Source organism: Giraffa tippelskirchi, chromosome 10 (assembly GCF_054371585.1).
Source record: "Giraffa tippelskirchi isolate mGirTip1 chromosome 10, T2T-mGirTip1v1.2.pri, whole genome shotgun sequence".
Taxonomy (NCBI): Eukaryota; Metazoa; Chordata; class Mammalia; order Artiodactyla; family Giraffidae; genus Giraffa; species Giraffa tippelskirchi.
The window spans coordinates 121,359,238-121,373,397 of NC_137284.1; the positions used below are offsets into that span (position 1 = coordinate 121,359,238).

Below are 14,160 nucleotides of genomic sequence, written 5' to 3' on the forward strand. Positions count from 1 at the left end.
AGTGGTGTTGGCCAGGTGGTAGAGGTTGGCAGAACGGTGAAGACTTATGAAGGACTCAGCTAAGGTGATGAGAGAGAGGCCATAGGAAGAAGCAAGTTTTTTTGTTGTTGGCCATGACGCAGCTTGTGAGATTTTAGTTCCCCCACAAGGGATTGAACCCAGGCCCCAGCAGTGAAAGCACCGAGTCCTAATCCCTGGGCCACTAGGGAATTCCCTGGAGGAGACAACTTAGAAACTCTTAGGAGGTGAGGATGAAGATCGGTGTGGAGGAAAGGGACAAAGAAGAGGAGCTCCCCATCAGTGGATAGATGGACAGATTTCCAGCGACTGAGAGGGATGCAAGATGCAGGGCTTAGATTGGAACATGATGGGTCTGGTGCCTGTTGTGTTGGGGAGATGCCCAGTAGGCAGCCCCTGGCTCCATGGGCTCCGGGGTAGAGCCAACAGAAGATTGAGGATGGAGGAGACACCCCCACAACAATGGCCGTTCTGATTGCCTACCCCCGCCCCCGTCTAGCTCTGGGGTGGTGACAATGTTCAACTGTCTCCCAGAGCCTGGCACGGGGCGGATGCTCGGTGAATCTGAGTGCAGGAGGGCCTGTGTCAAAGCAAGGGCGCATCTCCGGAAAGCTCAGGGAGGGTTTGCAACCTTGGGGGTGTGGCAGGGACGTCTGCTGAGAATGGAGGAAAGCAAGCTTCTCCATCTTCCTTCCATTGCCCAAGAGCTGAAGGATGGGACAGCGCTGAGCTGCGGGGAACCGCGGGGACCAGTCAACCCGAGGCTCCCCTGGGGCTGCTTTCCCTGATGCGCTCCTGCCTGCCGGCTCTGGTTGCCATAGAGCCAGGAGGCGGTTGCCACGGAGACCGACGTGCGAGGACCGACCAATCAGTGAAGAGTTGCGGCGCCAGCTCACCTCTTGGATGGAGGCACTGGGCTAGGATGAGGACCCCTGCCCAGGCAGCTGGGAGCCGGGTGTTCGAGCAGGGGGCCTATGGCGCCGCCACCCCCAAAGCGCCGGTCCCCCAGAATCCCCAACACCCTCCCCGGCCCCGCACCCTGAATGCTGACGACCTTCTGCCTCTTCCCGACCCGACTAAGGGGTGATACCTCCGACTGGCCCTGAACCCCTCTCCCGTTAGTGGAGGGGAGGAGGGGGGCCAAGGGGTGGGATGCTGCGGGAAAGGCGGGGCCTCGGACCGCGGGAGGAGGGTGCAGTCGGGGTGGGGTATGGGGAGGGAGAGAGGGAGGGAGAGAGGGAGGGAGGCTGTTCCACCCCCTGCGCTCCCGGCACACCGCAGTGCCTGGCGCGCCCGCGCAAGCTCACTCGCTCACTCGGGGCGCTGGGCGGGCGGGGCGGCGCTGACGTCATCCACTGACCCCTTTCACCCCCCGGCCGAGGGGCGGTGGCCGCGCAGGCTCCGCGGGACGGACTCACGGACAGACAGTGGACGGAAGGACGGGCGTACGGCCAGGCCATGCCCGGGGAGGCTGCCCGCGCCGAGCTGCTGCTGCCGGAGGCGGGCGGGCCGGGACCCCGCACAGGTGAGGCCGCGGCGAGCTCTCCCTCCCGCCTGCGTGTGTCTCCGCCAACCCCTCTTCGTCCGTTCCCGTCTCTACCCCTCTCCCTCTCCGACCCTATCCCTCTACCATCTCCGTCCCGTTTTCTCTTCGCGCCCCCCTCCCCGCCCTCTCTCCGTTTCCCTCCCTTGTCCATCCCCGCCCTGTCCCCTTCCTTGGTCCCCAGTCCTAGCCCAACGTAGCCCAGCCCTGGCCCCTACTCAGGACCGCAGGGAAGGGCGGGGTGGATTAGATGTCCTCCAGGAGCCAAAAGCGACTTGAAAGCGTGAGCTTCCCAGCCCCGGTCGGCGTCCCCCGCCGCGCCCCATTGTCTGAGGGGGGGCAATGGGCCTCACGGCCCCTGCAGCGTGGGTTGTCACCTGCACCCAGCCACTGGGGATGCGGATTCGCGGGGCGCCTGCCCTCCCTACTCCCCACCCCCCCCTCCACCACCACCCCGCCCCCATGCTTGAGAGCTGCCTCCTGGGCGGGTGACTGGTTCTGGCCCAGAAGGGAGGAACAGGGCTGGAGCCTGCCCTGGAACAGGCCTGGGGAAGCCCGAGGGCTGGAAGGTGGGAGGCCCTGGGGGAGCAAGGCCTGGGGAGCATCAGCCCTGGAGTGCAAGCCCGAATCCTTGGAGAGACTTGGGGAGCAAGCGTTGGAGGGGTTCTGCCTTAGGCCCAGGAAGACCAGACAGGATGGCCACTGGGCAGGAGGTCAGTCATGTGTGTCTCCGGGAGGGCCAAGGGCACCTTGCTCTGGGTGAGAAGTCCCCTGGCGATGAAACCCATTCTGGGCCCAGGGGTCTGGCCTCCCTGTGGGTCCAGTAAAGTGGGTCGGGGCCGTCTGCTTGGACTGTTTAACAACTTTGAATGAGGCACAAAAATCTTTGACCTTTGGCTTCCCTTCCTCTGTCCTCTTGGTGCCCAACCCCACCCTCAGCCTGCCTCAGGGTCCTGGAGTCCAATGAGGGTGCGCAGGGGTACCCTACCAGGCCAGCGCCAAGAGCCTGGTCTCCAGCACCCAGCCCCGCCGGCCACACCCACCTCCAGGGTTTAGGTGTTCATCACACTCCTGTGGACCCAAAGGACCCCTTTCTCAGGACCCTCTGGCCACGCCAGCACCCCAGCAGTGTGGCCCAAGGGCCCAGGGTTCTGCCACCGCTGCAGCAGATGGGCAGAGCCTAGGGAGGGGGCTGCCCTAAGCTTCACCTCCACTTTGCAGACAGAAAGCTGAAGCACAAGAGATGTACTTGTGCGTGGTCATGGGTGAACGTGGAAGCCTCCAGAGAACATGGTCAGAGCTGGGCAGCCCCTATCTACTTCCATGGGGCCCACACAAATGAGCCTCAGCTCTGTGGGAGTGGCTGCTGCTGGCAACTCAGCCGGATGCACTCAGAGCCCCAAGAGCCCGCAGCCCCCTCAGAGCTGCTTATGGGGCAGGGTGGGGCCCCTGTGTACTCCACCAATGGCTATCACCGAGCCAGCAGTGAGCTGGGATGTCCTGCTGAGGACAGCACACCATGGCCCCTGCTTTCCCTCTCTCGTGTGCCAACTCTGGAAACAGGGGTGGGGCAGCGGAGCCCAGTGAGACCCTAACAGGTTGTCCTCAGGTGTAGGCAGCAAGGAAAGGAAAGAGACGAGGCAGAGAAGCAAGACTCCCACTTCACAGCAAGTGTGAGATCTGGAATGTTCCAGAGCTGAGTGGAGTACAGGCTTCCTGCTCCCTAGAGGCCCACTGACCTAGGAGGTCATGAGCAGACCTTTCCTGGCAAGCCCAGCTGAGGTGGCACAGATTACGTGCGTGGAGTCAGCAAGTTAGTGTCTTAAGAGACAGGCGCTGGTCTCATCTTTAACAAGCATCTTGGAGGAAAGCCAGACCCCAGGCTGCTTGCCATGGTCAGAACTCTTGGAAATCATCCCTCAGGCACAGCAATACCCTTTCCTTCTCCTGACCTCGCTTTTCAGCGGACACCTACCCTCATGGGCCCTCAGTCCTGTGCTCAACTCTTGTCTGAGGGAGGGGTGGCTGCAGCCAGGGAGCTGCCTCTCAGGGAAGATGCCTGCCCTTCTCACGCCCTTCTGTCTCCACAGATCTGTCCTGTGATGCGGCTGCGGCTACCACCCCGAAGGGGGACCAGCTGGAGCACTGTGCCCTGACATCTGGGCCCAGCGCCCTGGCTCTCACGTTCCTGCACAGCAAGCCTGGTGCCCGGCCCCCGCCTGAGGGAGCCAGCTGGGATGCAGGGCCGGGCCGTGCCCCCTCAGCCTGGGCAGTCCAGGCAGAGGGTGGCCCCAGTCCAGGGCCCGCTGAGGTTCGGCCTACTGAAGGTCCTCTCCCAGCCTCCCTGGAGCCCCGGATTGTGATGGGCGAGGAGACATGCCAGGCAGCCCCATTGCCCAGGGCAACCATGCCGGAGCTCAGGGACTGGGAGGGTGGGCATGCTAACCTGAACCCACCCCCCGAGTTGTGTTCTCAGGGTGACCCTCCTGTGCCTTTCCCTGCCCCAGACTCCGATTCCTACTTCACTCCTCCCTCCACCCCCACCAAGACAGCCTCCACCCTGCTCCCTGGCCCTGGGCCCCACAGGGATGCCCAGGATGCCCAGGCTGAGCTGGGGGACTCGCCGCCAGCCTCGCCCACTGGCTCATACATCACGGCAGATGGGGACAGCTGGGCCTCATCCCCATCCTGCTCCCTGAGCCTGCAGGCCCTGGCCGAAGGGCTGGATGTGCCCTCGGGCTGGGGCTTCTCTCCAGCTGGGTCTGTGGTCGATGAGAGGGAGCTGCCCCCTGCCGGGACCCCAGACAGCTCATCCCCAGAGTCCAGCCTCTCAGCAGACAGCAGCTCTTCCTGGGGCCAGGAGGGCCACTTCTTCGAGCTGGACTTCTTGGCCAACGACCCGATGATCCCTGCTTACCTCCTGCCCTTCCAGGGCAGCCTGATTTTCCAGGTGGAGGCGGTGGAGGTGACACCCCTGCCCCATGAGGAGGAGGAAGTGGAGGAGGAGGAGCAAGAAGAGGAGCAGGAGGTCCCCCTCCCCAGAGCGGACCTAGCCGGGGAGGGCGAGGATGATAGCACATTTGCATCCTCCCTGCAGTCGCTGTCCGACCTGTCCATCACCGAGGGCGTGGATGAGGCCTTCGCCTTCCGGGATGACACCTCGGCTGCCTCCTCTGACCCCGACTCGGCCTCCTACACAGGGGTTGATGACGAGAGGCTGTACAGCGGAGAGCCCCACGCACAGCCTGCCACACTGCTCCAGGACAGCCCTGGGGAGGCTGCCTCCTGGGGCCCAGAGCTCACTCTTGGGATGTCAGAGGGAGAGGCTGGCCAGGCTGCCAAGAGTCAGGAACCCATCTCCGAGAAAACGAGGGTGGTTCCCACTGCAGCCCAGGTGTCTTCTGCTGCTATGGCCCCTCACATCCCACAGGAATCTCTAGACCTCATTGCGGTGAGCCCTAAGGCCCAGGGAGAAGAGCCAGGCTCCACCATGGGACCAGTACCTGTTGCCCCAGTCGCATCTCAGCCCCTGCAGGAGGGAGACACTGCTGCTTTAGGCCCAGAGTCCCGGATTTCGAAGGGAGAAGCAGACCTCAACTCTCTGCAAACCCTGAAGGAAGACACAGGCCAGGGATTTGCCGCTGCAACCAGCTCTGAACCACAACCAGAAGTGAATCCAGGAGCATTCCCACCCCTGCAGGATACAGGTTTCCCCTGGGTCCAGGAATCTGCCTCCGAGACCAGCCCTGAGCCCCAGTTGGAAGAAGAGGACCTGACAGCATCCTCGCCCCTGCAGGATGCAGGTCTCCCCTTGGTCCAGGGATCTGCCTCTGAGGTCAGCCCTGAGCCGCAGTCAGAAGAAGAGAACCTGACAGCATCCCCACCTCTGCAGGATGCAGGTTTCCCCTTGGTCCGGGGATCTGCCTCTGAAGCTAGCCTGGAGACCCAGTCAGAAGAAGAAGATCTGACAGCACCCTCAACCCTGCAGGATGCAGGTCTCCCCTTGGTCCAGAGATCTGCCTCTGAGGTCAACCCTGAGCCCCAGTCAGAAGAAGAGGACCTGACAGCATCCCCAACTCTGGAGGATGCAGGTCTCCCCTTGGTCCAGGGATCTGCCTCTGAAGCTAGCCTGGAGCCCCAGTCAGAAGAAGATCTGACAGCATCCTCAACCCTGCAGGATGCAGGTCTCCCCTTGGTCCAGGGATCTGCATCTGAGGTCAGTCCTGAGCCCCAATCAGAAGAAGAGAACCTGACAGCATCCTCGCCCCTGCAGGATGCAGGTCTTTCCCTGGTCCAGGGATCTGCCTCCGAGGCCAGTCCTGAGCCCCAGTCAGAAGAAGAAGATCTAACAGCATCCTCACCCCTGCAGGATGCAGGTCTCCCCTTGGTCCAGGGATCTGCCTCTGAGGTCAGCCCTGAGCCCCAGTCAGAAGATCTAAGAGCACCCTCACCCCTGCGGGATGAAGGTCTCCGCTTGGTCCAGGTATCTGTCTCCGAAGTCAGCCCTGAGCCCCACTCAGAAGAGGACCTAACAGCATCCCCACCCCTGCAGGACGCAGGTCTCCCCTTGGTCCAGGGATCTGTCTCCGAGGCCAGCCCAGAGCCCCAGTCAGAAGAGGACCTGACAGCATCCTCACACCTGCAAGATGTAGGACTTCTCTTGGTCCACGGATCTGCCTCTGAGGCCAGCCCTGAGCCCCAATCAAAAGAAGATCTGAAGGCATCCTCACCCCTGCAGGATGCAGGACTTCTCTTGGTCCACGGATCTGCCTCTGAGGCCAGCCCTGAGCCCCAGTCAGAAGAAGATCTGACAGCATCCTTACCCCTGAAGGATGCAGATCTCCCCTTGGTCCAGGAATTTTCCTCCGAGGCCAGCCTGGAGCCCCAGTCCGAAGACGACCTGACAGCATCCCCACCCCTGCAGGACGCAGTTTTCCACTTGGTCCAGGGATCTGCCTCTGAGGTCAGCCCTGAGCCCCAGTCAGAAGATCTGACAGCATCCTCGCCCCTGCAGGAAGCGGGTCTCCACTTGGTTCAGGGATCTGCCTCCGAGGCCAGCCCTGAGCCCCAGTCAGAAGAGGACCTGACAGTATCCTTGCCCCTGCAGGATGCAGGTTTCCCCTTGGCCCAGGGATCTGCCTCCGAGGCCAGCCCTGAGCCCCAATCAGAAGAAGATCTGACAGCATCCTCGTCCCTGCAGGATGCTGGTCTCCGCTTGGTCCAGGGATCTGCCTCTGAGGTCAGCCCTGAGCCCCAGTCAGAAGAGGACCTGACAGCATCCCCGCCCCTCCAGGATGCAGGTTTCCCCTTGGCCCAGGGATCTGCCTCTGAGGCCAGCCCTGAGCCCCAGTCAGAAGAAGAAGATCTGACAGCATCCTCGTCCCTGCAGGATGCTGGTCTCCGCTTGGTCCAGGGATCTGCCTCCGAGGTCAGCCCTGAGCACCAGTCAGAAGAGGACCTGACAGCATCCCCGCCCCTCCAGGATGCAGGTTTCTCCTTGGCCCAGGGATCTGCCTCTGAGGCCAGCCCTGAGCCCCAGTCAGAAGAAGAAGATCTGACAGCATCCTCGTCCCTGCAGGATGCTGGTCTCCGCTTGGTCCAGGGATCTGCCTCCGAGGTCAGCCCTGAGCACCAGTCAGAAGAGGACCTGACAGCATCCCCGCCTCTGCAGGATGTAGGTTTCCCCTTGGTCCAGGGATCTGCCTCCAAGGTCAGCCCTGAGCCCCACTCAGAAGAAGAGGACCTGACAGCATCCTTGCCCCTCCAGGATGCAGGTTTCCCCTTGGCCCAGGGATCTGCCTCTGAGGCCAGCCCTGAGCCCCAGTCAGAAGAAGATCTGACAGCATCCTCGTCCCTGCAGGATGCTGGTCTCCGCTTGGTCCAGGGATCTGCCTCCGAGGCCAGCTCAGAGCCCCAGTCAGAAGAAGAAGATCTGACAGCATCCTCGCCCCTGCAGGATGCTGGTCTCTGCTTGGTCCAGGGATCTGCCTCCGAGGCCAGCCCTGAGCCCCAGTCAGAAGAAGAAGATCTGACAGCATCCTCGCCCCTGCAGGATGCTGGTCTCCGCTTGGTCCAGGGATCTGCCTCCGAGGCCAGCTCAGAGCCCCAGTCAGAAGAAGATGATCTGACAGCATCCTCGCCCCTGCAGGATGCTGGTCTCTGCTTGGTCCAGGGATCTGCCTCCGAGGCCACCCCTGAGCCCCAGTCAGAAGAAGATCATCTAACAGCATCCTCGCCCCTGCAGGATGCTGGTCTCCACTTGGTCCAGGGATCTGCCTCCAAGGCCAGCTCAGAGCCCCAGTCAGAAGAAGAAGATCTGACAGCATCCTCGCCCCTGCAGGATGCTGGTCTTCGCTTGGTCCAGGGATCTGCCTCCAAGGCCAGCCCTGAGCCCCAGTCAGAAGAAGAGGAGCTGATAGCCTCCCCGCCCCTGGAGGATGCAGTTCTCTGCCTCGTCCAGGGATCTGCCTCCGAGGCCAGCCCTGAGCCCCACTCAGAAGAGGATCTGACAGCATCCTCGCCCCTCCAGGATGCAGGTTTCCCCTTGGCCCAGGGATCTGCCTCCGAGGCCAGCCCTGAGCCCCAGTCAGAAGAAGAGGACCTGACAGCATCCCCACCCCTGCAAGATGCAGGTCTCCCCTTGGTCCAGGGATCTGCCTCCGAGGTCAGCCCTGAGCCCCAGTCAGAAGAAGATCCAACAGCATCCTCACCCCTGCAGGATGCAGGTCTCCCCTTGGTCCAGGGATCTGCCTCTGAGGTCAGCCCTGAGCCCCAGTCAGAAGAAGATCTAAGAGCATCCTCACCCCTGCGGGATGAAGGTTTCTGCTTGGTCCAGGGATCTGTCTCTGAGGTCAGCCCTGAGCCCCACTCAGAAGAGGACCTGACAGCATCCCCACCCCTGCAGGACACAGGTCTCCCCTTGGTCCAGGGATCTGCCTCCGAGTTCAGCCCTGAGCCTCACTCAGAAGAGGACCTGACAGCATCCCCACCCCTGCAGGACGCAGGTCTCCCCTTGGTCCAGGGATCAGCCTCCGAGACCAGCCCTGAGCCCCAGTCAGAAGAAGAGGACCTGACAGCATCCCCACCCCTGCAGGACGCAGGTCTCCCCTTGGTCCAGGGATCAGCCTCCGAGACCAGCCCTGAGCCCCAGTCAGAAGAAGAGGACCTGACAGCATCCTCGCCCCTGCAGGACGCAGGTTTCCCCTTAGTCCAGGGATCGGCCTCCGAGGCCAGCCCGGAGCCCCAGTCAGAAGAAGAGGACCTGACAGCATCCCCACCCCTGCAGGATGCAGGTCTCCCCTTGGTCCAGGGATCTGCCTCTGATGCCAGCTCACAGCCCCAGTCAGAAGAAGAGGACCTGACAGCATCCCCACCCCTGCAGGACGGAGGTCTCCCCTTGGCCCAGGGATCTGTCTCCGAGGCCAGCCTGGAGCCGCAGTCAGAAGAGGACCTGACAGCATCCTCACCCCTGCAGGATGCAGGTGTGGCCTTGGTCCAGGGATCTGCCTCCGAAGCCAGCCCGGAGCCCCAGTCAGAAGAAGAGGACCTGACAGCATCCCCGCCCCTGCAAGATGCAGGTCTCCCCTTGGTCCAGGGATCTGCCTCTGATGCCAGCTCACAGCCCCAGTCAGAAGAAGAGGACCTGACAGCATCCCCACCCCTGCAGGACGGAGGTCTCCCCTTGGCCCAGGGATCTGTCTCCGAGGCCAGCCTGGAGCCGCAGTCAGAAGAGGACCTGACAGCATCCTCACCCCTGCAGGATGCAGGTGTGGCCTTGGTCCAGGGATCTGCCTCCGAAGCCAGCCCGGAGCCCCAGTCAGAAGAAGAGGACCTGACAGCATCCCCGCCCCTGCAAGATGCAGGTCTCCCCTTGGTCCAGGGATCTGCCTCTGATGCCAGCTCACAGCCCCAGTCAGAAGAAGAGGACCTGACAGCATCCCCACCCCTGCAGGACGGAGGTCTCCCCTTGGCCCAGGGATCTGTCTCTGAGGCCAGCCTGGAGCCGCAGTCAGAAGAGGACCTGACAGCATCCTCACCCCTGCAGGATGCAGGTGTGCCCTTGGTCCAGGGATCTGCCTCCGAGGCCAGCTCAGAGCCCCAGTCGGAAGAGGACCTGACAGCATCCTCATCCCTGGGGGATGCAGGTCTCCCTTTGGTCCACGGATCTGCCTCCGAGGCCAGCTCAGAGCCCCAGTCAGAAGAGGACCTGACAGCCTCCCCACCCCTGCAGGATGCAGTTCTCCCCTTGGTCCAAGGATCTGCCTCCAAGGCCAGCCCAGAGCCCCAGTCAGAAGAAGAGGAGCTGATAGCCTCCCCGCCCCTGCAGGATGCAGTTCTCCCCTCCAGTCAAGTATCTGCCACCAGTGCCAGCCCTCAGGCCCTGATGACTGACACAGGCTGTACCCAAGGGACAGGGCCCACAGCCACTGCAGCCCATAGGAAAGGAAGAAAGACCCTGGGACTAAGGCCAGCGCCTGAGGAAAGAGACCCAGACCACACTGGAGGCTCAGACTCTCTGGCCTTGGATCAGATACATCTGGGTGGCCCAGACCTACCTGCAGATGCTCGGACACCCTTGGAGGGAGATGCAGGCCCCTCCAAGCCTGCCACAGAGATCCCAGACACACCTGAGCCTTTCACAGCCGCCCAAGGTCCCCCAAAGCCTGACTCCAGTGGGGAGGAAGTAGCCAAGGGCATTTTGGCACCTGAGCAGGAAGCCTGTCATGATGTCTGTGCACGTGGGGTTGATGGAGCTGAGTCCAGCTCACCCCCAAAGAAGGCCCTGGGGGCTGAGCACCAAGGGCATGAGGCCCTAAAGCCAGTGGTTCATGGCCCAGGGGTGTGTCCTACTGCCAGCCCGGAGGTTGGCCAGTTGGGGCCCCCAAGCCCAGTGGAGGAGGGAAGGGCCACTCTTGGGCACAGGCTTCCCATAGCTGTGGCCTCAGAGGCTGGGCTGGGCTCCTGCTCCGAGTCTCCTTCAAGAGCTGTGCCTAGGCTGGGAGGGCACTGTGCCAAAGATCCTGCCCCAACATCTCCACTGCCCTTGAGGCAGCCAAAGCCTGTGCTGGGCCTGGGCAGGGGAGAGCAGGCCCAGGCAGCACTTGGAGTCCTTGGCCCCTCCCCACTGCAGCCTCCAGAAAGCCCCATAGGGGGCCTGCCCAGTACACCCCAAGACAGGATCCAGGGCCCTCAGCCCCCTGCTCCTGGTGTCCTCATGGAGGCAGTCCCACCCCCCCTGGCATCCCCTGCCCCCTGCCCTTGCCGGGGCCCCCGGGAAGACTTGGTTGAGGGCGCGGAGCCCCTGGGCTCTCCGGGCCACCCACCACCTCGGCCAAGAGCCCAGCGGGCGGTGGCTGCCTCCTCAGGGATCACAACCCCCCCTGGGGCTGGGCAGGTCAGCCTCCCACCCCACCCTACCCTCCTCAGCCCCAAGGCAGCCCCCAAAAGGGGTACCCATGCCAAAGACACAGCCTCGAGGCTCTCGCCCCCTCGCCAAGTGCCTCCTGGCTCTGGGCCCCGGAGCCCAGCCGGCCCTCGAGGGCTCCCAGCCACCGAGCAGCAGGATGACGGCGACAGTTTGGAGGAAGGTGAGTGGGATGCAGGCGGCAGCACTGTCCTAAGCCAGGGACCCAGGGGGCAGAGGGCTGGGCAGGGATGCCAGAGCTGCTCACCCCATGATCCTGTCCAGAAGGGCAGGCCATCCTCACACTCCCCTTCCTCAGACTCGCCCCACGCTCTGGGCTCCGGCCAGCACTCGGACAGCCATGGGGAGTCATCAGCTGAGCTGGAGGAGCAGGACCTCCCAGGACCGCAGACCGCACAGTGCCCAGCCCAGGTGCCCGAAAAGGCAGGTTGTGCACCCAGGGGAGGGCTCCATGCCCTGCCCTCAGGTGCTCAGACCCCCTTTCTCCTCCAGGCCCCAGCCGGCAGCGGGAGCGAGGAGACCGTCGCCAAAGCCAAGCAGAGTCGCAGTGAGAAGAAGGCCCGAAAGGTGGGCTGGGCACCCATCTGGGACCCTGCTCCCTCCAGGAGGGACCAGGCTGGCCAGACAACCCCAGCCACCTTAAGAGTGGGGCTGGCAGCCACCCCATGGCTGATGAATCCCATCGCTGGGGGCCCTGGGATAAAGGGAGTAACTGGATGCCTTGTGTGAAGTAACTGGGGCTGGGCTGTCTGTTGAAACAGACTCACAGCCTGAGTCCGATGTCCTATTTGCTCAAACGGGGAGCCACCTGGGAGGCTCCACAGAGGGTGGGTGGCTGAACCCCTGTGCCCCTGGCAGTGGACCGTCTCCCCCAGACTTGCTCCTCTCCCCCAACCCCCGACTGGGAACTCGGGGGCCCATGCCCAGGTCTGAGACCATTGTGCTTCCAGGCGATGTCCAAACTTGGCTTACGACAGATCCAGGGGGTCACCAGGATCACCATCCAGAAATCCAAGAACATCCTCTTTGTCATTGCCAAGCCCGACGTCTTTAAGAGCCCAGCCTCAGACACCTACGTGGTCTTCGGCGAGGCCAAGGTCTGAGCGGCTGGCCATGGGCACGGGGTGGGGGTCTGGGGCATGGGCTTGGCTGACAGCTGACCTCTGTGCTGCAGATCGAGGACCTGTCGCAGCAGGTGCACAGAGCTGCGGCTGAGAAGTTCAAGGTGCCCTCGGAGCCCTCCGCCCTGGTGCCTGAGTCAGCACCTGGGCCGAGGGTGAGACCCGAGTGCGAGGAGGAGGCGGAGGAGGAAGACGAGGAGGAGGTGAGGCCAAGGGGCCCACAGCCCAGTCTTGTGGAGGGGGGCAGCTTTGCCTGGGGGCCTCTCACTGGGGGAGGGGGCCGCTCCAGCACCTCCCTGCATATCCTGTTCCAGGTGGATGAGGCAGGACTGGAGCTGCGGGACATCGAGCTGGTGATGGCGCAGGCCAATGTGTCAAGGGCCAAGGCCGTGCGGGCCCTGAGGGACAACCAGAGTGACATCGTCAACGCCATCATGGTGAGTGGCTGGCCCCTTCGCAAATGCCCTGCTGCTGTCTCTGCCGGGGCCTGTCCCCCAACATGACCCTCTCTTTCTACAATTCTCACAGGAGCTGACAATGTAGTTGCTGACCAGAGACCCGGCTCCACCCCTGCCCCCTAGCTCTGCTGCTCAATAAAGTGGTGTCCCTTCATCGCCTCTCTGCTCCTCCAGTGTAGGCTCTGGCTAAACGGATTGCAGGAGGTGTGCAGACACTTCCTGAAACCACACAGGTCCCAAGGAGGGTGGTGGCCCATCCCCTGCATCCCAGGGAATCCACCTTGCCCAGGGATTGTGGGCAGTCCAGTCACTTGGCTGTGGCCCAAGGCATGGGCCTGGGAATAGCAGTTTCTGGAAGGAACTCCCCAAACGCAGGGGCCTCCGAGCTGGAGGAGCTGCAGGAAGTAACGTCTGCTCAGGCGAACAGCACTAATCTCCCGAAGTTCCTGGCCCCTTGCTGTGGTCCAACTCTAGAAGTCACCATCCTCTCCCTGTCCTCTCTCTCCTACAAAGTCCAGTGATCTGCAGGGTGGGGGTGACATCCCAGGACAAAAGAGGGAAACCACTGAGTGAGGGACCATGTGTGGGTGGAGCCCCTGGAGAAGAAGAGCAGTTCCTGTCACAGAAGGCTCATGGGACACAAGGTCCCACTGTTCACAGGCACAGGGTGGGCTATGGAAAGGATGGCGCCTGGTCCACGTGGCTATCTTTAGCTGTTCCAGATGCTTCCAGGGCAGGTCGATTTGCATACTAGACTAGAGACGGCATCTACCAACTGTCTCCTTTAGCTCTGCCCAGCCCGGGTCCACAACCAGCACCTGGTTCGCCAGGGCCAGAATGAAGTCTGAGATCCCTCCTCTGGTCCTGCCCCTTGTCAGTGGGGAGGGAGCCTAGGGGACTGCAGACCCCTGCCTGGTTCCCACAAACTTGGACAGCGAGCCCACACCCCTGCCCTCTCTCCCAGGGGCTCAAGTACCCACCCTGCTGAGCCCGGGGCTTCTTGCATATGCAGTCAGGAGCCTCAAGGTGTGGAGGTTATCTTGGGGGTGAGGAAGGAGTCCCAGAGCTGGGCCCCCTCGCGCCTGCACTGCAGTGCCCAGGCCCCAGCCTCCAGGCTGATAGCCCTGAGGTCACCCCCATGGCCTCCCCATGTCCCAAGGGCATAGGAGGGGCCCCGCCCAGGGGGGACCAAGGCCAAGGGGTTTGACGGGCCCCCACTGGCCTCCCTGATGACCAGGGACCCTGGGTTCCAAGATGCCATGCTCTCAGGGTGGGGATGGCACTTCTGGTGAAGGCGTGGTGTGCAGGTTTGCTATGAACCACCACAATGTGGCCTGGGGTCATGGGCTCAGATGAAGGGCTAGAGGACAGCGAGCCCCTCCGAGAGTCCAGTGCTCATGTTCACGTGTGCTCAGGACACATGCTCCCTGCCCTGTGTCCACAAACCCAAATCAGGCCCTCCCTGTAGGTGTCAGGCACAAGTGCTCAGTCCACTGTGCCCAGCCAGGACATGTGGGTCTGAGACAGAGGCCAGAGTGGAGTCCCCAGCTCTTATCCCATTGGAGCAGAAACACAATGGCAACCAGAGATAAATTA

At 62.6% G+C, this 14,160-nt stretch overlaps 1 protein-coding gene across 2 annotated transcripts; it reads left to right on the plus strand.

Moving 5' to 3' along the window:
- Positions 1 to 919: 919 nt before the first annotated feature.
- Positions 920 to 12,723, plus strand: NACAD (NAC alpha domain containing). 2 transcript variants are annotated; one of them, XM_081535194.1, is made up of 8 exons: positions 920 to 1,543; positions 3,652 to 11,148; positions 11,284 to 11,408; positions 11,478 to 11,552; positions 11,936 to 12,082; positions 12,160 to 12,309; positions 12,421 to 12,543; positions 12,635 to 12,723. In XM_081535194.1, the coding sequence occupies exons 1-8, from the start codon at positions 1,477 to 1,479 to the stop codon at positions 12,647 to 12,649; spliced, it is 8,199 nt and encodes a 2,732-aa protein (XP_081391320.1). In that variant the 5' UTR covers positions 920 to 1,476; the 3' UTR covers positions 12,650 to 12,723. The 2 variants fall into 2 exon arrangements, with proteins under 2 accessions (XP_081391320.1, XP_081391321.1); XM_081535195.1 differs by having other exon boundaries at positions 11,284 to 11,396.
- The last annotated feature ends 1,437 nt before the right edge of the window (positions 12,724 to 14,160 follow it).